The sequence below is a fragment of the Mixophyes fleayi genome, chromosome 2 (assembly GCF_038048845.1).
Source record: "Mixophyes fleayi isolate aMixFle1 chromosome 2, aMixFle1.hap1, whole genome shotgun sequence".
In the NCBI taxonomy this organism is placed as follows: domain Eukaryota; kingdom Metazoa; phylum Chordata; class Amphibia; order Anura; family Limnodynastidae; genus Mixophyes; species Mixophyes fleayi.
Genome location: NC_134403.1, coordinates 190,462,408 through 190,484,595, shown reverse-complemented (window position 1 = coordinate 190,484,595; position 22,188 = coordinate 190,462,408). Strand labels below are relative to the sequence as shown.

The 22,188-nt window shown below is 39.2% G+C and overlaps 1 protein-coding gene across 1 annotated transcript in view; it reads right to left on the bottom strand.

Annotated features, from left to right (window-relative positions):
* Positions 1 to 4,378: 4,378 nt before the first annotated feature.
* TINAGL1 (tubulointerstitial nephritis antigen like 1) overlaps positions 4,379 to 22,188 on the bottom strand; it is a 32,771-nt gene continuing 14,961 nt past the window's right edge. Inside the window, exons 4-12 of the mRNA XM_075195169.1 lie at positions 17,345 to 17,437; positions 17,060 to 17,174; positions 14,895 to 15,015; positions 13,117 to 13,267; positions 11,923 to 12,106; positions 10,126 to 10,171; positions 9,488 to 9,611; positions 6,370 to 6,415; positions 4,379 to 5,840 (exon numbers count right to left, since the gene is read on the bottom strand). Of these exons, the coding sequence (XP_075051270.1) occupies positions 5,697 to 5,840; positions 6,370 to 6,415; positions 9,488 to 9,611; positions 10,126 to 10,171; positions 11,923 to 12,106; positions 13,117 to 13,267; positions 14,895 to 15,015; positions 17,060 to 17,174; positions 17,345 to 17,437 (1,024 nt within the window). The 3' untranslated portion in view covers positions 4,379 to 5,696. The remainder of the gene's footprint in view (positions 5,841 to 6,369; positions 6,416 to 9,487; positions 9,612 to 10,125; positions 10,172 to 11,922; positions 12,107 to 13,116; positions 13,268 to 14,894; positions 15,016 to 17,059; positions 17,175 to 17,344; positions 17,438 to 22,188) is intronic.

The following is a 22,188-nucleotide window of genomic DNA, read 5'->3' as shown; positions in this document are numbered from 1 at the left end:
CGCCGTGTTAAGTGCAAGCCGAATTGATTTCCCCCCTATATGTGTGTTATGTTAATATAGTGTGTGTGAAGGGGGGGGGGGGGGGGGGGGGCAGTATGTTAAAATAATATTTAGAGGAAAGGGTTGGTCGTAATATAGTGTGGGAGGTAGGCTAATGGTGGAGTACAGGTGGGGCTAATTATTTCATAGGTACTTTTTTATTTGTGGGTGATGGGCAATTTAATTTATTGGTAGGGATATTTAATTTAATAGTGGGGCCTATTAATTTAAGGTGAGGTGATGGGACCTTTAATGTAATGCTGGGGTGGTTTGGGGCTATTAATTGAATATGGGCTGATTTTGGGAAGGAGGGATATTTATTTAATTTGAAAATGAATTATTTAATACTGGGGATGGGTTTGGGAACTAGTTATATTTGTTAAAGTTAAATGCTATTTAATTTATTGCTGTGGCTGTTTGGAGGGAGAGAAATAGGTTTATATATTAAATGAGAATACTATTTAATGTTGGGTCTGGTTGGAGGGAAATAGGTATATTAATTAAATGTGTTTGGTCTTCTTTTAATGGCAAGGCTGGTTGGGGGGCAATAGATCTATTTAGCAAATATGAATATTATTATTTTCATTTTGGGGATGGAGGAGGCATAATTATAAAACATGGGTGCTACTGATTTAACACCAGGGCTGGTTGGAGTTTTCTAAATCTCATGTACCAATTTTTGTTCCAAATAGGGCATCCAACATTCCAGGATCAAGACAAGCAGCAACTGAGCTAAAAGACACCAGCAGCCACATGTGGTGAAAGTGACAAGAACAGGTAGTAGAGAGCAGGACAGTCTACAAACTGTCCTGAATCTGGTGGGACAGTCCCACATTTGGGTGACTTGTCTCACTTAGTCAGGATTTGGTCTGACTGCAAGGTCAGTTGGGATGTATGTCCCGCATTTACACTGTACTACTCGTGAAGGCAGAACTGTGTGCACCTAACAATAGTATAACAGTACTGCCTGTGTATTGTATAAAATTTGTCTAAAATGAAAACCATGTTACATCACTAGAACTCCCTGATTGACCCCTAGTGCTCTTCCAAGTACCACCCCTCATATTATTTTTGGTTCAGGTTAACTCTGTCACATCGCCAGCAATTGAATCTCTCTCAATATGTCATTTCTAAAGAAGTGCAGCCCCGCCCCCATGTTGACCATGCACCCAATACGTGACTACGCCCCTTTGGCAGCGCAGCTGCGGCATACATCGCGTGTCACCTGTAGGAGGGAGCAAAAAGTTGCTGTACCGGGCCCCAAATTCTTGTCGACAGCCTGTGTGTACCTAGCCTAAAAGCTCATTCAAGTACGTTTTCTTGCATTACATTCCAAACAAAATGTAAACTGCTCCTTAAGCCATGGTGTATCTACATGATAATAATGAAATATGCAGCATGGACATGAACATAGAAATGAAGCAATATACTCTATTTTACTAAATTCACAAATGTGCAACATATTTCGTTATTGTGTTGTCTTCCTTGCAGAGTCCTGCTGAGAAGCAATATCTCTCACTCTACATGCCTTTTAGGAGCACTGCTGGTTACTACTCGTTTCTATAAAATAATTTTTTTTTGTTTTGCTGCTGCTTTGTAACGTTATCTAACAGCTGATCCTATAAATACCCTTAGTCTATTTTGCTATCTTTCATAGGGCCGGTTTATAAATATTACTTTTGCACTGCATAAAATGTTCTAACGGAATGTAAAATATTAGTACATTTAACATGAAATAGCAGTCAGCCTTTTAAGGAGAGACAAGTGGCTCATGAATACTCAACTTGCACATGTACATTTTATTTATAATGTCATTTTATTTAAAAATGGCAAGAATCCGCCGAGGTCTGCTAAGCAGAGAGGAGGCTGGAACAAGACTGCTGGCTGGAGAAGAGTCATCTTAAGCAATGTACGTGCAGGTGGCAGTACTAGTGGGCTGCTTTCATTTCATAGACTTTGTGGGAGGAAGAAAATTGGATATACACATATCTTCAAATCAGGGGCTGGCTGGCAAATTTTAGCCCAGGGGGTGAGACTCTGCTCAGCAGCTTATTTAGAACATTTTAAAGGAAAACAAATGCTGGCCAAGGATCCAGCCCAAGTCCGCCCCACAACCAGCCAGCTCTTGCTTCAAATCTATTATGAAGAAATGGTATTTATCTTTGAAACATTGAAGTAATTTACTGTTTTAGTTTCAATTATTGCAGCTGCCTGAGCAATTTATTTTAAAATATGTGGGTTTTTTTGGTGAAAAAAATAAGTTCTATTTTAATAAAATCCCATGCAAGTTCCAATGTTTCTATAGGCATGAGCAGCTCAGGAATCTGCTCACCGTTTCACCAATATATCTCTGTATGCACCTAGTTACTGAGCAGGAAATGTCTGGTGGAACCTGTCATGCATACACACATTTCATTTAGGTCTATTATAATTCTGTTCTAGAGTGGGTTTTAAGATTTAAAAAAAAAAAAAAAGGACAATACCAGCTCATGCAGTTTTTTTGGCTTCAGGAGGCATTCCGTTTGTTATTCTGAACATTTCCAATAAAAGAAAACGGGCCGACCTGAAAATTTCAGTATATATGGGAATCTGATAAGCAATTAGAATGTAAGCTCTCCAACAGCAAGCCTCCCCTACCCATTGCTTTCAGATCTACATTTATATGGTCTACCTTGTGTTTATTGTGTTCAATAAATAGTTTTATCTATGTCCTTTTATGTTCCACTGTACAGGGCTGCGGAGCACTTTTATGCCTTACAAATCAACGATAATAATAATAATAATAATACTCAATGTGTAAGTAGCAAAAAAGCAAAACAGATCAGGGTACAATAGGACCCAATGTCCTTGAAGAGTAAAATGCATTTTCCTTTCTTTCTAGTCTCAAAAAGATTACTTTGGGACCCATAAAAGGTAACATACATTTTAGGGATGAAGAAGGAGGCACAGAACTGTTCAGAGGGTCGACTCTTATTCCCTGTAAGCGGCATTTGATACATTTTTAACACACTTTTTAAATAAAGGAAAATCTATTAAAGTCATTAGTGTATGTACACACTTTGGAATCATAATCCAAAATGGTTTTCCAAAAAGTGCTTATAACTTAATTTTACAAACTTCTGCTTTCGATTGGGCGGTTTATAAATGGCCATTCTGATGATGCCATTTTTTTTTAATGACTATTGGTACGGTAGAAGCTACAATATTGTTTTCTTGCTAATGTAATATTATTAGCCATATTAATTTCACTCCACGAGCAATATATGTTTTGGACACCGAGAAGGATATTCTTAAAAGTGGCAAAACAGTAAAGCAACATCGTTAGTCAAAACATCACACTTTGCGTTTTAAGCAGTAAATTGTTCAGCAAATGGTATTAATAAATGGTGAAAAAACTATTAAAGTGCTGAATTTGATGTTATTTATTATAATATAACATTTGTGAAAATAGCTAATTAATCTGCTTGAACAAAATGACTTTTTAATGGTTACAGTAATAAAACCATTGCTGACACTTTCCAAAATACCCCTCATTATCTCACACAAGAGTCTCTTTGTGTATTCAGCAAAAGTACTGTACAAGCTTATGTGGTTAACATAAATCATGTTTTGGTGTAATAAATAACGGAGACAATCACCCCTCTTTGCTGTTCAGTGGTTCGTCATATGGCAAGAATTTCAGGTAGCTCAAAGAAAATGGCTCTGCTTGTCTTTGTCATAGATGTGTCAGTGTGCTGTTCTCCCAGGTAATAAACCGCCAGTGTAGCGATGGCTATGCTCTGTGCTGCAGAACACTGAGTAATTAGGCACAAAGGAGAGCTGGTATGGGCTGCGGGTTGTCACAGAGGTAGAATGTGACCTTCATAGCTTTCTAACACCAAATACAGAGGTTACTCATCAAAGTGACCATTTATTTATGAAGTCGAGCAGATATTTCACGGACCAGTGTACGGAAACCTCATGTTTGTTGTGCCCATGAATAGCAAATACTCATAAATTACATATGTGGAAAAGCCCAGCTCTGTCCATCAACTGCTACTAATCATGTCCAGCTTTTCATATATGTAACATGTATTATTGTTATTTCTTTCCAACTATTTCTATTAAGACTCTCTGCTTTATGGAAATGCTTCATTAAACTATCCAAATAGTTAGCAAGCCAGCTCTCTCGCATGGTCACGTAATTGGGTACAGTCCTCACTGTGACAGGGAACTGTGATAAGAAAGGATTGCACCCCAAACACATTGAATTGTTTCTCTACAGTCATATTTTGCTAGTGTGTTGATTAATGGAAAGCTAGATTTTAGATTTTCAAATTGAACACTTAAAGACGAAAACTCTTGGTGAAAATGTTTTTTTATTCAAACTGGAATGTTGTAAATATCATCATTACCAACTAAGAATGGATCTTGACGCCCAATCTAGTGTGAGTATTTTTAGGTTTGGGTATTTAAACAATTTTTTGCATGGAGATTATGAGGGCAGAGTATTACAACAATATAAACAGCTTCAATATATAAACAGTTCAATAAATAGTTAAACATAGTTCACATTTGCATGAATTCAAACATTTCATGGTTACATTTTAATAAAGGTGTGTTTTTAATTTAAGGTATGTATGCTGGATTAATGAGATACCAGAAAAACAAGATGTATAAGGCTTATCCAGTAATAGAAATCAGCAGTGTGTGGGATAGATTATCTTTTACATTGAGCACCCATAAGACAGGGATGTATGTGTTACAAATGTATATACAGGGAAGTTTGTATATCTAATTGGGTTTTATTTTATACTCCTATATCTCATTATATATATTGGATCAGTCTGGTCCTATGTGGAAGTGACTTCTACATGGATGCCTACCACTTCTCCTGCAGTTTCTGGCCGGAGGGAAATGTCTGTCTATGACAGGTTCACAGGCCTGAGTGCCCCTCGCATTTAGCCCCAAACAATACTCCTTTGATCCCTGTAGAGATTATCGGATTATGTGCACTATTGTCCCATCTAAAGCCACAGGCTGTGAATATGCCCTCTGTCAGCACCACAGGGTCAGCTTAATTTCACGAAGGACCTCTCCGCATCCTGCCCTTATCCTGAATTGTGACATTTAGGCAATGCTTTATTTTATATCTAGAATGCTTAGCAAATTAAGAAGGTGAATTCAAGCAGGTCAGGTATATTGATGACACCATACAAACAGGGAATGTGCTTGTGAAAACATAGAGCTCAGGTTGGTAAGGAATGTGATGCTGACAACATGCAAGGACTTTGATGTGATAACATCTAAAGAGTCAGGTTCATCATGAGCCAATGATTTTACTAACCCTCCCAGTAAAGAAAGGATCAGCACTTTCCTGTTAAGAGTTGGTAATGTTTTCAGTGCTCTTATACTATGAATACTATACATAAATAGCTCTTGAGTGAGTTGCAGATCTCATCGGCAGTGTGTGGGGTAAAAATGTCATGTAATCAAATCCCTTACCCCAAATCATCCACAAATAAATCTCTCTCCCGCTATAGAAGTCACACCCCCAACTACCAAGGACCTCATGATCCAGCTCACTGGCAGTGTAAATATCTGGAGGTTAAGAGTAAGATACAACCCGTTGTCTGCATATTATAAAATTCACTTAGTCCTGCATCCTGGAAAATCCCTCATTTCCTATGAGAGAGGTCCTCCATGCCGACTCTACCCCACACTCCCACTACAAAAGTTTCGATTTCACACTCGTTTTCACCGCGGGCAATGCGGAAATAGCCTCTCTCTCCCCAGTCTTTTCCCCACGAATTAGCAGCCAGCTGCAGGAAAATAGTAAAAACAGGTTAGAGACACACCTCATATGCTCATTAACGATTATTGGGCATTACCTGTACCTTTACAATTGACTATCATCATCATCTATTTATATAGCAGCACTAATTCCGCAGCGCTGTACAGAGAACTCATTCACATCAGTCCCTGCCCCATTGGAGCTTACAGTCTAAATTCCCTAATATAGACACGCACGCACGCACACACGTCAGTTTTTGATAGCAGCCAATTAACCTACCAGTATGTTTTTGGAGTGCGGGAGGAAACCGGAGCACCCGGAGGAAACCCACGCAAACACGGGGAGAACATACAAACTCCTCACAGATAAGGCCATGGTCGGGAATCGAACTCATGACCCCAGTGCTGTGAGGCAGAAGTGCTAACCACTAGGACTATGAAGATATTGCTGGAATTGCATTATCACATGGTTTTGTCCAGGAGACTAAAATAAGAAGTTTCTTAAGTTAAGATCCTTAATGAATCAGGCCCAAGGCTATTACTTCAAACATAAATTACCCAGTATTTCTGTGTCTGTCCACTGCTTCCTCTCTCCTCTCCCCACCTAGTGAAAAAACATGAAAAGAAATTAATTTACCATGCAGAGTGATCAAAAAAACTCTACACATCTAAAGGATTTCCTTTCTAACATGCAATTACTAATAACAATTTGTTTATATTGAAATATCGATTACAGCTTTCCATGAAAAGAAATGCAAACCCATATGGCGACAAGAACTAATGACCACAGTGAGGAGTAACATGTAGTAATGTAAATGAGGTATCATAAAGCACTTTAAATATGGTCATTTCTTAATCCAGGACACACAGCCCTGCTAAGGTGGATCACATATTTTCTTGTTGATTCGACTTGCAGACACGCTGGTGTATTGCTACGGAAAATGTGCTTGTTGTGCAGAAGGTGGCAGTGAGTTGCAGATTCCCTGCTGGGATAGGGCACTGTGTTGCCACGGTAACATACACAGCTTGAGGTAAGAGCAAAATCTGGGCCAGAGGTAAGACTGGTACATTCCTAAGCAATATATGTGTGGAATTTACTGAAACAGAAGCTGCAAATTAGCAAGGTCATTCTAGATAATGCTAAATGTACTATCTGCAGTAACTCCGCAACCAAGACACATCCACAGTTCTGCTAATAAAGCCTAAGCTCCTTATATATATATATATATATATATATATATATATATATATATATATATACACTGATACCTTACACACAACGTTCTTCCCTGCATGCCTTGCCCTGCTCAATCCGTTATTTCTGCATTTTTTTCCATATTAAATGCCCTGTTCACCCTACCTGTACTTACCCCCCCCCCCCCCCCCCCCCCCAGGATATATCTCTGATGCTTCCTGCCTCTCGCTTGCTCTGATATCAGGGTTACTAGCAATACATTTGTATTCTCTCACATCCTTTCCTGAGACTTCATTTGTACAGAAATAAAAATGTACATATGCGGTTAAAGAGAAACACAGGGAAAGAAAATGCAGATTTAGTATATAAAGTGTTTCATTACAAACAGGGTGAAAAACTACAACTGTGGATTTGCATTACTGATCAAAAAACGCAAATGTATGTTATGTTGCAGTCTTTATGTTTTGCATCACACACTAAGGGCCATTTACAAAGGTGCAAAAACTATGGGCTCACAGCACAAGTGCTATTTTGTGACATCACACGCCTATTTTGTGCTAATACCCTTAGGGAGAGCATTTCTGGGGTTAGGGTATTTTCCATCTTCTGATGAGAGGAATGGGGCATCCCTTGCTTATTAGACATAGGAGTGTGCCTAGTTATGCATCCACTTGCCAAAATGGTACTTCATCTAGCAACATGAGAATATTTCAATGAGAATCAAGGAGTGGAACAGGTGCATTTAGAGGAGCGTTCCCTGTCTAGCAGGGGATGCAGAGTATTTTTAAGCCTGTGTAAGGACTTGCTTACTATGTGTACTTGGAGGCGGAAATCAGACCTCTGCCTTTTGTACCTTCCTGGAGCACTTTATATGGAAAAGCGCATTTCTTGGTGCACTTCGACCAATGTAACAAACCGATAAAAGTGACATATAGTCACCTTGTCCACTGACTATCTATGTATACCAGGCCTGTCCAACCTGCGGCCCTCCAGATGTTGTGAAACTACAAATCCCAGCATGCCCTTCCAGCTATCAACAGGTTGTCTACTGGCAAAGCATGCTGGGGCTTGTAGTTTCACAACACCTGGAGGGCCGCAGGTTGGACAGGCCTGATGTATACCATAAATGGGGCAAAGCTGAATAGTGGTTTAGAAGAAAACGGACACCTTGAAATGAATGAAGGGGGAGTTCCCAAATTCGTAATAGCAATGACTCGGAAGTGATATTGTCACTTTTTCCCCATGTGCATTTTCAGCAGGACACAAAACCCTTAAAAGGTCAGTAAGTTATATTTCTGGTGGTAGTTATAAAAGCTGGAATAAAGGTGTCATGCAGAAGTGTGCTTCGTAATATAAGAGGTGGACAATTAGGTGACTCTGCAGAAATAGAAATGTATTGCATGCCACATAGCTAGTGGTTTGCAAATTATCTTTATTGAATAACTGACCTAATACACTACACGGAGTAGTGACTACAGGCATCTACACTTCTCTATCAAGAGGATTCGTGAAATCATGTTGGTCATCAAATATTACCTTTATAAAACCAACTGCGTGTCACCAACTTGTACGAATGTCATTAATTATACCTTTAAAATATAATTCCTGCAGGCTACACTAAAATACTGTTTTTGAATTCCTAATAACTGAAAGCTAATTCTGGTGGAAAAAAAAAGACTTTTGTTGCCAGTTAGTTTATTTTCTTTAAAATTCTCAAGTGACCACCCATTTCCATATATACATATCAAACATTGTACTATTGTGCATCCTGTGAGCCCAGCCTAGTAAGTGAAACACTGATGGGGTGTTTTTTCAGCGGAAGGTTTGTAGACTCTTTGCCAAGTTTATTATCCTATTTCCCACTTTCCCACATACATGACATTCTCCATCATTGAGACATTCTGAAGGCAAAGTAATCATCATTAGCATTTAGCTAATAAACCACATGCAGCTGAATTCATTGCTCTATGTCAGTGTTTCCCAACTCCAGTCCTCAGGGACCCCTAACAGTGCAGGATTTCCAGGTCACAAGTGATATAATTACACCACCTGTGGATCTTTCAAAATGTGTCAGTTAGTAATGATTACACCTGTGCTCCAGCAAGAGATATGGAAAACCTGCACTGTTAGGGAGCCCTGAGGACTGGAGTTGGGAACCAGTGCTCTATGTGAATGACTGGTCAGACAAATACATTGTGTTGTAGGAGATATTCTCTCAAGGGCAAGTTAAACTCAAGTAAAGTAGTAATCTTAGGGTTACTGACATGGCCCAAAATAATGTAATTGTGAACAATTTTTTAAGGATAGATTCCACTACAGATGCACAGGGCCATTTTTCATTTCTGCATTTTAAATCACGTGCTTATATGAGTGCGCAAAACTATGCATTATAACCAATCCACATAATTTTTTCAGGTTTGATTTCATATCCAAGTAATAGTCTCACACCCATCCACCTCCATAATCACAACCCATTCTCACCCAGTGATCTTCACAGAGTGTGTCCCATGGTGGTGGTACTTCTCTGGCTCCCCTGCCACCACCGGTGTGTGCCTATAGATCCCACTCTGGTACATGAAGAAGTCTTCGTGCACCTCCATGATGGCTGTAATGGAGAATTTCTGTTACATTTGGAACACAGAGTTGGAAAGGAGTAGAGAAAAAGAGAGCATACAGTAGGTATCAACTTGAAGATAGCATTAAACATCTTATCTATAGTCTTGTAGACCTGCTCTGAAATGTGTATTATATATATGAATATTATATAATAATTATAATAATTAATAATTATATAATAATTCCTGGGGGCAAATGTATTAAACAGAGCTTTTTGCAACTCGCCAATATTTGGCAAATCTTGCCTTTAAACGCATTGACGTTTTAAAATTAGCTGTCAAACTCGACGAATATTGGCCAGTTGCAAAAAGTGACTGTTTAATACATTTACCCCCTGGAAGGGGAAAGCAATATCGAAAAACATATCTAAATTATATACAAACAGAATAAATATAAGGGTTGTTAAAGAAGTTACTGAGAAACAGTTGGAGTGAGACATATAAGTAGGACTTGCCGATATTTTTTTTAGATGTATAGTGAGAATGTTCATCTGTACTACCTACCTTGTACTGGACCATTCTCAAATATTTCCTTCATTATTTCTTTTTCCTGCCAAACAAAAATGATGTAGTCAATGAACTGTGTAGTAATACATTGGCACAAAGGGGTGAAATTACACAGCTAATATCACCAGATCTGACATTAGGCCATGTTAAACAAATTGCTTTAAGTGAGACATTATGGTTTTATTGACTCAATCCTTTTATGTACCAGGGGTTAAATTCACCATGACATGCTACTTTTGCCCCTTTTTTTCTTACTGTTAATATTTATTCAATATATTTTGGTAGTTCTGGCTTGTATTTTTTCATATGTAACTGATTTTTCATAACCATGTCACAATTTATTCACAGTAATGTTACAGCATATTTCCATATTTTTTTTTAACCAAGACATTTTTCTCATAAAAGTACACACAAACCAGATAGTGGCACCTTACTTGATGGCATTGATACCTTGAGTATGTACAACTTATTACAGGAAACTCCCCCATTCAGCTGGTCAGTGTAAGGGCCTTGGTAAAATATTGGTTTGCTCTTCTTTGGTGTAAATGTTGTACTATTTTGTGCACAAGTTTTCACCAGGGTTTATGAATCATTACAATTGGAGCTAAGAGTTACCATGGTAACCACCCAGTACTGTGAGGCAGAAGTGCTAACCATGGTGGCTTAGTGGTCTGTCTCACAGCACTGATGTCAGGAATTCAATTCCAGACCATGGCAGGGGCGCACGGAGGATTTGTCAGGGGGGGTTTCCTCCGCCCCCGGAAAAAAATAAATAAATCTAGAGACCTGCCGCGCATGCGCGGCAGCGCCGTTTCGGCTGCACTGTAGTATACAGCAGCCGCGGCGCTGTCAAAGAAGCGTCCGCGGCGGTGCTGTATACAATACAGCACCGCCGCGGAAGCTTCTTAGACAGCGCCGCGGCTGCTGTATACTACAGTAGGGCACTTGTAGGGCACTTTTTAGCGGATGGGGGGTTTCTGAAGACCCAGTAACCCCCCCTGCGTGCGCCACTGCATGGCTTATATGTGTGGAGTTTGTATGTTCTCCCCGTGGGTTTCCTCCCACAGTCCAAAAACATACTTGTAGGGTAATTAACTGCTGACACTAGTGTCTGTGTGTGTGTTTTAGGGAATTTAGACTGTAAGCTCCAATGGGGCAGGTACTGATGTGAATGACAAATATTCTCTGTATAGCGCTGCGGAATTGGTGGCGCTATATAGATGGTGATAATGATATACACCACTTTGTATGAATTCCCATCTTTGCTATTATTAATCGATGATTCCTTTTTAAGGACTTACAATAAAAAATAATTTATATTTGTCTTTGAGCAAGTCCATGCCCCTTTTCAGTTTTATGTGAGGTTGTGACTTTTTTTACAATAGGTGACGCTTTAATTGCATATGCTTTGCCATCCAGCTTAATAATGGTTGTCACCATGTATACTTCTACTTCTTAAGTGTACAACTGTTTGAATGGTTACCTAGGTAGAATTGCTACATAGAGATGAGTGAAATTTTCAAAATTGTTACAAAAAATATTTAGGTCATTCCGCATTTGGCCCCAAAATAGTGCACATTTCATGGACAGATTTTGTCCGAAAGTGTTACCAGTCATTCCCCAGCAGAATGAAGACCAAAATTGTTACATCTACAGTGCAAAATGCCAATTTCAGAGACAGGAAAAACAAAAGAGGACTCTTAAATATGTAATTTTTCTATCTGAAATATAGAAAATGTAATCAGGAGATAGGACTGAACATAAATGCTTGTAGCAATTATAAAAGGGACTTACATTGGATGCCAAACGGTAAGCTGGTGTGGACTGGTAGATGTCATTGGATGATGAATATGGGTTAGGGCAGTGAGCAGTGGCCTGTCTTTTCCCTCGCCCCATGGAGCGGCTGTGCATCATGCAGAGTGCTGGAGGACCATCTGCATTCACACCAACAAATGGATAACATTCCTCTGTTACGACTCTGAAGAAGGAGAAATATGTTACACAACCAATCTATACATTTATTTATATACATATTTATACTCTGTTTTTATCAGAACAGTAACTGAATACACAGAAAAGTACCAAAAATGTGAAGTAGCCACAGATAATGTGGCCACAGATAACAATATGATAATGGGTATCATTTGGAGGCCAACTCTGAGGTGCAAAATTCCACTTCCCACAGTGAAGCAACACAGAATGTAGAGCTACGTTCTAGGCCAAGAGAGGTGAATGGGGAATGAGCATGTGCCACAAAAGTACAGTAAATGCGTGCACGCGTTTGGCATGTCCCCCCGGAAATGCTGCCCATTATGCGTAGGCTGCATCTCCAGTTACGTCTGTTTCCAGCCATAGCTCTTGCAGGTAATCAAACCCTGGTGCAAAAATATATGCTGACTATAGTGGTCAGAAAATCAGATTTTTGCAGTGTTATATAAAATTGAAAGTAAATAAATTTAAAAGCCTGGTATAGCTTTCCCCAAAAAGTAAAACTAACACCAGCACTCATAATCTGGGCTGGTCACAGCTAATATGGGGAGAAGAACAGGGTCCTCCTGCAAATCTACAACCAGGCTATGACAGACTACAACAGTGAAGCCCACAGCATGGGGTCTCCCTGTAAAAGTGTGTCCCCCTCTAGGAAAGAACAGCTCCAAGCTGATAGCACTTGTTGTTGGGGTTATAAATCTACAATAGCCAAAAATAGTAATTTAATATTTGGAACCTTCCCCAGCAGACCCTGGCAGACATTAACTGGTTGGGTATGCTGGCACTTGTAGAACTACAAGTGCCAGCATACCCATGGCTGCCAGAGCATACTGGCGCTTGTAGAGCAACATTTTCTCTTAAATATGTCTTGTGCAATGCAATATTTTATTTGTATTTATGATATTCAGGGAAACTGTCCCAAATTAAGTTCCAGAAACTGCACTTGCTAAGCATGCAGTGCTTGGTATAAAGAGACTGATAATGATGTGGTTCACATACCCTCTCCTTCTTAGATACCACCACGCTCCATCTACACGTCCCCCTCTGCAACCCTGCTGGTTTTTGGTATCACATGAAAGTAGATTCTGTGGGGACAGAGCAGGAGTCATGTGACCCATAGACTGAATGGAGAGTCTGTCAGAGGCAACCGCTGGGAAAAGAGACAAATGAATCATAATGTGACCGTATATATTATACAATCCCAAACTGCATTTTACACAATGTTGCTTATTATTCTAGTATTATTCAGCAGTCAGTATAGAATAGCTAAGATAGAGACACCTTAATAGAAAGTAGATACAAAGCATGGAATGTATCTGCACCTGTATCTGGTACAGTATGCTGATAACATGTCAGTCATGAAAGATATGTAAGTGCCCCTAGCCCATGTACAGTATTTATGAAGGTTTGCACAACTATCAAATAATGGTTGTACTACCTCATAACTACCTGAAGAGGTCAAACTTTCCTCTTCTTGCATTTTAGTCTGCTGTACCAAATATCTCCATTACAAACTCTGACTGTTTTAAAACAAAAATAAACAAGACCCCAAGATCACACTCTGACTCAGGGTCATGCTCTAAAAGGAGCATTTCCATCCTAACTAGACTATAATAATAAATACATGTAGTAGTACATGTGACTGTAATAGCATGGAGTGCTCACAAGAGATGAAAAGGAAAGACATGTGAGAAGATATCCATCTCAGTTACTCTTATAGTGGTGATTAGAAAACATATCAAACATATGATCTATAAAATTATAATTGTCTCATCTAAACATATTTATTACATTATAAACCATACTTGCCAACTCTCCTGGAATGTCAGGGAGACTCACGCATTTTGCGAGAGTCTCACAGACTCCCGGGAGAGTGTGGCAATCTCCCCAATTCTGCCCACTTCCTAGTGAAGTGGGCAGAATTAGATCCAAAATGCCACGATTTTGGCCAAAATTATGTAATTTTGGAGCCCCGCCCAAAGCCCCCCCCCCCCCCAAATCACGCCCACTTTCCCCCGGCAGGCTCCCAGAAAACAAATTTCAATAGTTGGTAAGTATGTTATAAACTGCATCACTTAACAAGAAAAGCAAAAAGTGCATTGAAATATTTAGAACAAGGAGTCCTACATATAAAGACTATTAAAATGTGGTGGAAACCCCAAAAGCAGTTGTGCAACAATGACTACATGTTTCATATAAAATACCAACTATGGAAACCCATGAAATCACTGTTGTACCAAGCTATTATTTTTAATACTACATTGCCAACTATGTCTCTGGCATCCCACTCCTAGGTTCTTGCCAGTTTAGTAGTACCAAAAATATCTTCACCAGCACTTCCTGGCCTGAAAGACAGTGACTGGAAACACACTGGAATCTTGGGTTTCTAGTGCCTTATTCAAGAAAAAAGAATTAATAAAGGTTAAAATGAGAACAGCGGAAAAAAAACGTTGTTTAAAAAAAAACTGGGAGAAAAATGCTTTAGTTTGATCATAAAGAATTGTTTTCTTGTCCCAAGCTTCTGATATTGCCATCCTGACATGGCCATAGCAATAGAAGAATAACGGCACTAATTGTAACACCACTGTACACAGTAAATAAGCATCCACATGCTTTGCCACTGGCAACATTCTTAATTGTCACTGCTTTGGTAAATAGAAATAATTTTTAAATTTTTTGGGGTTTTTTTTTGTTGAGAAAATACGAAATAACCAATTATTATACACATTTTTTAAAAAATATACTTGCTTGGGTTATAATATTGTTGCTTTGCTTACCTGCTGTGGAGAAAGCCCAGGAACCAGCACAGTTGCCTTGATCAAGTGGCTCATGGATCATCCCTGGCCATTTGTCTGCAGCATTAAAATTGGAAGGGAGCACATCATTGTCCATGTTTACCTGCACAGGGGAGAGGTTAGAAGTCAGTGGGACGTGGAAGGGCAGAGATGAAAGTTGTTTAGGCACACTGTTGGTTGAAGCCATCACTCGTTATATTGGCAGAACCTTCCACTGCAGCGTTTCCTGCCACTATAAGATGCACTAATGTAATGCATTTTAATGGATAGGTGTTATGCACCTATAAAAATCCAGGGATCACCTTGCGATAAGTCCTATTAGGTCCCTGGTTGTCATGTCGGTTACTTCTGTTTCTTTGCCCCTGCCCTACTCCTGATCTAGCGGTCATCTGCCTGCCACAAACTCAGGTTGGATGTGGACTATTATCCAGGACACTGTTTCGGAACTACCTGTTGCTGGCCTCAGCTGGATTCTGAACTTTCTTTTGGATACTGATTTGTTCCTGCCTCTACCTAACTGTTGTGGAAACTGACCTGACATTGAACTTACTTTCTGTATTTCTAAATTTAATTCCTTTTTTATCCCTGCGGTTTTCTAGGTCTAGTACCCTGTATTCCTTGCCAATGCGCACCTCTGACTTATGCATAATTCTTTGGGAAGGGGGGGAAATTCTACTGAATACCACTAAGCACAATTTGCTTTAAGGGAAAGGTGCCTGGTGCCTGTCTGCTTGCCAGGTCAATGGTGATTAGTAGTGAGCTTAGAAATGACAGCGTGTGAATTACATACTTGCCAGCCTTTTTAAACTTCTTTCCGGGAGAACCCAGGCCGGGGCGTGGTTGGAGGGCTAGAGGGGTGGGCGCGGTGAATCGCATCATTTTGGCCCTGCCCTCTGAGACAAAATGCTGGTTTTGTTGCCGCGGGGGGGGGGGGGGTATTGGGCAAAATGACACGATTCATTCAGTGACAGAATGCCGTTTGCAGGAATTTTGCGTGCTCTCCCGGGAGCCTGGGAGACCTACCCAAATTTGTGCTGCAAGTTATCCTTTTCACAATAAACTTGTGTTTCTCTTACTGCAATTGATAAAGACAGATTTGTTTGGGTAATGCTGACACTATCCAGGCATCCCGTGTTGTAATGGTAACAACTAAGGGGCAATGATCATCTAATCAGACAGACAATTTAAATGCTTTTTGGGGTGTGCACATGATTCTATGTCGTGTACAAGAGCATGCACCACAGCACAAAAAGTGACATTCTAGTTCATTAAATGCTGTTTGTAAATGGAAATGTCTTGAATTTTCACATTTCAAAACATCAGAAACAAATTTGCCCGGATCTTCAATAAAATTTCAAGTATTTAACAATGACGTATATGCTTGGATACAAACAAGAAATTCCTAAATAGATAGACTGTTTAAGGCGTTATTGGGTCTAATCCTATGGGTCTTGCATGACCTCACTTGTCCCAACTGAAGGAATTTTCCAGCCTCTTGTCCCTGGGCAGAATCTCCCCCTGTTTTCCTCCTCAGACAGGATGGTAAAAAGAAGGGTGTTCACTCAGCAGTAGCCAGCAATGTTCTTTTTCATGACCACTCGTTTGCAGTGGAGTAGGCTCCGGACTTCCTGAGTGGAAGTTGCTTGAAAAAGCTGGTTTAATCTCACTTGTATTGTACTTTCTTCTTGGGGTCTGCCAAAAATCACACACTGACCCCAACCTCAGGAAAGAGCTGTGACTGGAGAAGGGAGAATCTGTGCATTCCAGTAGCATGTTAACATGTTATTAACCTTGGCAACATGTGAGCAATATATTCCACTCACACTTCCTAAAATGTACCTGCCTCTTTATACTTCTTACTTTACTATTAGATATGCTTTCTTAGTCCCAAACTGCAGCTTTATTATTGCTGTTTTATATTTCTCTCAATTTCTTTTGCACTTTCCCCCAGTCTAATCTTCCAAATAGTATATCTCTTGATTGACAGCCAACTTTCCATCCCTGTACCAAGTACCCTCTAAAGCCACCTTCTTGTCTCTGTCTACTGAGCCTCATTTTTTAAAATTTCTGCCTTCTTTTTCTAAGTTACTCACTGAGTTTCCACTTTTAATTTCTCTCACTACCACCATTACGCACAGTGTACTCACATATAACTCATTCATGTTCATGACCGAAGAGGAAGGTTTTGTGGTTCCTAGTCGATATTGGATTCCCTCGTCTAGTGTCATACCCCAAAAGCGGCTGTAATTACCAGCTTTCCAGCTATAACAAAATAACAAAGAAAGCAAACAATTAATTTGGCAGAATTGTTTTGTACAATTTTTTTATTAAAAGGAGTAATGCTTTTTGATGACATGTGATTATATTTAGCAATTGCATGTACTGTGTGCAAGAAGGAAACATGCATGATTGCCATGGTCTATTTATCTCACCCATAGGAGCCTCGATTCACAGCGTCAATGATTCTTGAATTAATGAGACAGGAATTCTGCTGACAATGCCAGTTACCCTCCGCAGTGCATGTGCTGGGGAGAGATAGGGGTTAATTGGGTTCTGTGACTCATACAATTGTAGAATAAATATTAACATTTCAGTTGTTGATTTTCCTTTCTGCAATAAAATCTCAGACTAAAACTGATAATATTAGCATACTAAATGATAAGCTAGGAACATAACTGTAAAACATTATTAGAAAGATGATCTTTTGATATGTTTATTCATCTGAATTCACCAAAGACTACACACATGGCAGGAAATAGGTTTTGCAACATGTTACTTGTCCTGCACAGGAAAATATGCAGCTATACCTAAACAAGATTAAAACAGATAAAGTACCTGGAATTTGTGCTAAAGGTAGTAAGTTCAGTAAATGATAAACCATGAATTCTTATATTTATGGACTCCTTGGCAGGGTGAGTGTCACATGACTGGCAGAAAACAGATGCGGTTCAGGTCTTTACTATTGATGTGATATATTTGGATTTAGATCCATACTGAAATACATAAGAGTGCTAGAACTAAGGGGGAAAGTATGTATACGAGTAGAGGTAGTTAAAGAATAAAAGACTAAGGGGCATATTCAATTAGGATTCGCACCCGCGATTACATGCGACTGCGCATTAAAAGTGTCATTACGGTACTGCAAATCTGCGATGTTGTGGTACCAGGACTGTGGAGCCATGCATAATCGTGAGCATGAATCCTAATTGAATATGCCCCTAAGGGTAGTTAGAAATGGAACATATTCAAAATGGGCTACAGTTATTAGCAGTGTACCCTGGGGATCTGTATTGGGCTCTGCCATTTTCAAAGCTTTATGGCATTGTAGGTAGCCCAGAAAGTAAGATGTCAATATCTGCTGATGACATAAAGTTATTAACACATAGCATCACAGTAACTTGCTACAGAACGTTATTGACAATATGGCAAACTGGGTTTTAAAATAGAAGATGAAATGTATGGTAAATATAGGGTTAAGCCCCTAAGCCAATTATTAACTTTGCTAGTAACACATCAAATGAAATAAAATTGTAAAAAATAGATGGAAAAGAACTTGGGAATACTGGCTGGCAGAAAGCTGAGTAGCCACATCCATTACAGGCAGTGGCTGCAAAGGTGACTAACATCTTGGGATGCATAAAAAAGGGGATAAACGCACAACATGAAAAGTATTATCCTTGTATAAATCACTAGAAAGACATAAAATGGAAAAAGTGGTAAATAGTATATAAATAAATGACCCCAACAGACAATGGTTATGGCTCTTTGTCTTGACAATGTATTGGAGAGAAGGGTCCCCATCAGATGCAAATGTGCAGCGTAAAACTTTCCAATACGCGAACAAGGAGCAGCGGCAGCTTTCAGCTTAAAGAAGATCCCAGGACGAATTAGTGATAGAGGTTATAGGATTGGAAACTTTCGGATCTGAGGGGAACCCTTCTCTCCAATACATTGTCAAATATGTGCTGCTAGATAAGAAATTTTGCAGCCAGAAAAATTATTGTTTCACACTGGGGAATATAAGACACCCAAAGCACTTGTAGTGCCAAATATTCAAAAAAATGCCTCCTCTATCCTCCTCTCTTCTTGCTCTAACAATTGCTAGAAGAATTGCTAGCAGAAGTTCAATAATAATTGAAAGAATAAAGTATACAATAATTGCTCTGTCCCTGCTCTACTACAGCCTGTGACCTAACCCTCCTCTCTCCCTCTGTCACATGGCGATGGATTGCTGTGGAGGCGGGTATTTATGCATTTCAAATATCGCGAGAACCGAGCTTTGAGATCTGACTACGTCACAATGACGTTTTGCCTCGATTTTGAATCCGAATGGGCGGGAGAGTACTGAGCCTGCTCGACTGGGTACTCGGATAGGTGAAGTTCGGGCGGGTTCGGATATCGGGGAACCGAGTCCGCCCATCTCTACTAATAGGTAACAGTAGTCATTTACATTATATATATAAAACTCATTTGGTTTTGCATAATCACATTATATTTATTAATTCTCACACACTTGTCCTTTTTCAATAACTGCTAAACTCTTTACTCATTTATTCATTATCCACACATACAGTTTACAACCAAGTGCGTGCACTCAGTATTTATTGTATTATATTGCATTTTTGATGTATGGCAGCAGCACTAGATTTCTCTGTACACTGGGAACACACTTTCTAGTTCCACAGAGAAAAAGACTGTTAAAAAACCCCTCCACCAACACAGTGAAAAACCCCCACTTTATTTAAATAAAAACTACCCCCAATCCCTCTATGACCAATTTATTATTCATCTAAATCCACGGGGATCTGCTTCTTTCTTCAGGCTTTAAATCCAATGGGAAGAAAAACTCTAAACGACCTCTCTAGGGAAGGTTCAGAGACTGACAAATTCATTAATAAAGAGAATGGAAGGGTTAAATTATACACACCTTAGAAAAAAACAGGTTAGCACCTTAGAGGTGACCTAATTAATATGTGTAAATGTATCTGGGATCAGTCAAACAATCTATCCAATTAACTTGGCCATACAGACAACACTGGGGTCATCACTTTTGAATGGAAGAAAGCAGGTTTCACCACCAGGAAGTGGTACTTTACTATAAGGGTGGTTAAGCTTACTACATGTCTAATGTGCAAACAGCATTTTGAAATGGATAGGTCGTCTTTCCTCCAATAAATGGTATCTATAGTAATAATTAGTATAGAAAATTATGTATCATTCTGCCATTTTTGTGGTCAGGAAGGATTTTTCCCCCTTGACCCTAAATTGGAAACCATTCCGATATGGGTTTGCCTTTCTTTGGATCAACACAATTTGAATTTATGAAAAGTTGAACTCCATGGACCTATATTTTTTTCAACATTAACTAACTATGTAACGGTGCACGTGACTCCCAGCCTTACCAGGATGGCAGGTGGACAATTGTGGTGAGAAAAAAAACATAAAAATATGGCTGTAGTTCCATTTATTTTTCAAATGAACTCTGCCATTTCTTGGAAACTGGAAGTAGGTTGGAAAGGGTGGGGTGACACCAATAGACAGGAAGGTTTTCCCGGATCTATACAGAACTCTCCCAGGAGGGATGCAGACAAGTTCTAACCCTTATTTGACTGTTTTCTGGAGGGAGAGGCAAAAAGCCTTTTTATAAGAACAGGACAGAAAACGCTGCTTGACAGATGATGAAAAAGCAGCATGGAAAGTTGAATACAAGGAAGATAACATACATCAAAGTATGTATGTATGTAAACAAAGTGTATGCATATACTATATGGGTCATATATGCATACAGTGCACAGAAGAGTCAGTGATTCTAGTGTTAATATGCATACCTATATACACTGACACGACGGGTGACTGATGTTCAGTGCATTCAGTTGTGTGTGTGTGTGTGTGTGTTAATGTATGTGATGTAGACACACACAGCAAGTTAAGTTTGCCTGCAGACAGTTGGTTACGCAGGAGACAAACTCCAGGGTTTCAGGATTATAAGTTGTTCTTTGCTATGTGTTTCAAGACTTTGACTTCCTTTTAAGGTTGCAAATAGAAGTCTAAGTTTAGCAGAGGCAACATCCTGGGAACTTCATCTTTCAATCTATACTGAGGGTTTCCCACCTTTTCATAGCATTAAAATGATTAAAAACTGCCAGTGTGCTTCAGGATCATACATGACAGCTCTTGACACTGCACCTTGAGTAGATCAGCATGAAATTATTAAAATGTACAAAAAGTCATCAGAATTGTGGCAAATGCAAAAAAGCATTGAGAGGATAAATACATAGCGAGCATATCACTCTAAATAACACAGAACAGCAGGTAGTATTAATATAGTAACTTATTTACACCAGAGCAAGGGATAATATCATCTTTTCAATGTCCCTACTTTGACATTTACTTCCATAAACAGAACATTTGAAGCCAAATACTAAGCCATTCATTCTCATGACTTTGCAGCAACAAAAACAAGTGTTGTGAAGTGCTGGTAATGAGCTAACTCAATGAGGTAGATTGTTGTGTAGATTAGGTGCTGATATTGCATTCTGTGAGTTCCTGTGGGTGCTATGATCTCTCTGGGTGCATGTTGTGTAGTTTTCTCTATGGGTGTGTCTTATGCCACTGGGTTATTGTGCAGTAAATGCAGCAATCACTCTATATATGAGTGTTGTGTAATATTGTACTGTTACCAGCAGTCATAGAAAGGACATTATATAGTGAGTTTTCCCTCTGTCCTCGTGCCAGATTTCTTAATCAAATTTGTCTTTAGTCCCTGTAAAAAAAATCTAGGAGAGAGGATAATGTTCCTTGCAGTTGCTGGCACAGTGCTAAAATAGCCAGTGGGCAGGGTCACACAGTGAGCTGTAAGGTTTGGATTATGAATCTAATGGGCTTTGAGCTGTAAATTATAATAAGTCCATTACACGGAAAGGATTTAATGATGGGGAAAATGTAATAAATGTAATAAAATGTATCTAAAACACAGGCATACATTTTTCAATTATGTGAAGTGTATTTACTTTCCCATATTTACTTACAGCTGCTACTACAAGTTGGCAACCAAACAGCACACCAAAAAAATCAGAATGATTCATAGCTAGAATCAAATGGGCTTATTTGTGAGAGAGCTGGCTCCATCAATTGGGTGTTGGGAAGCATCTACTACAATGTTGGCTTACCTGTGACACTCCAGGTGTTGTGAAACTACAAGTCCCAGCATACCCTTCCAGCAATAAGCTGATATATATATATATATATATATATATATATATATATATATATATAT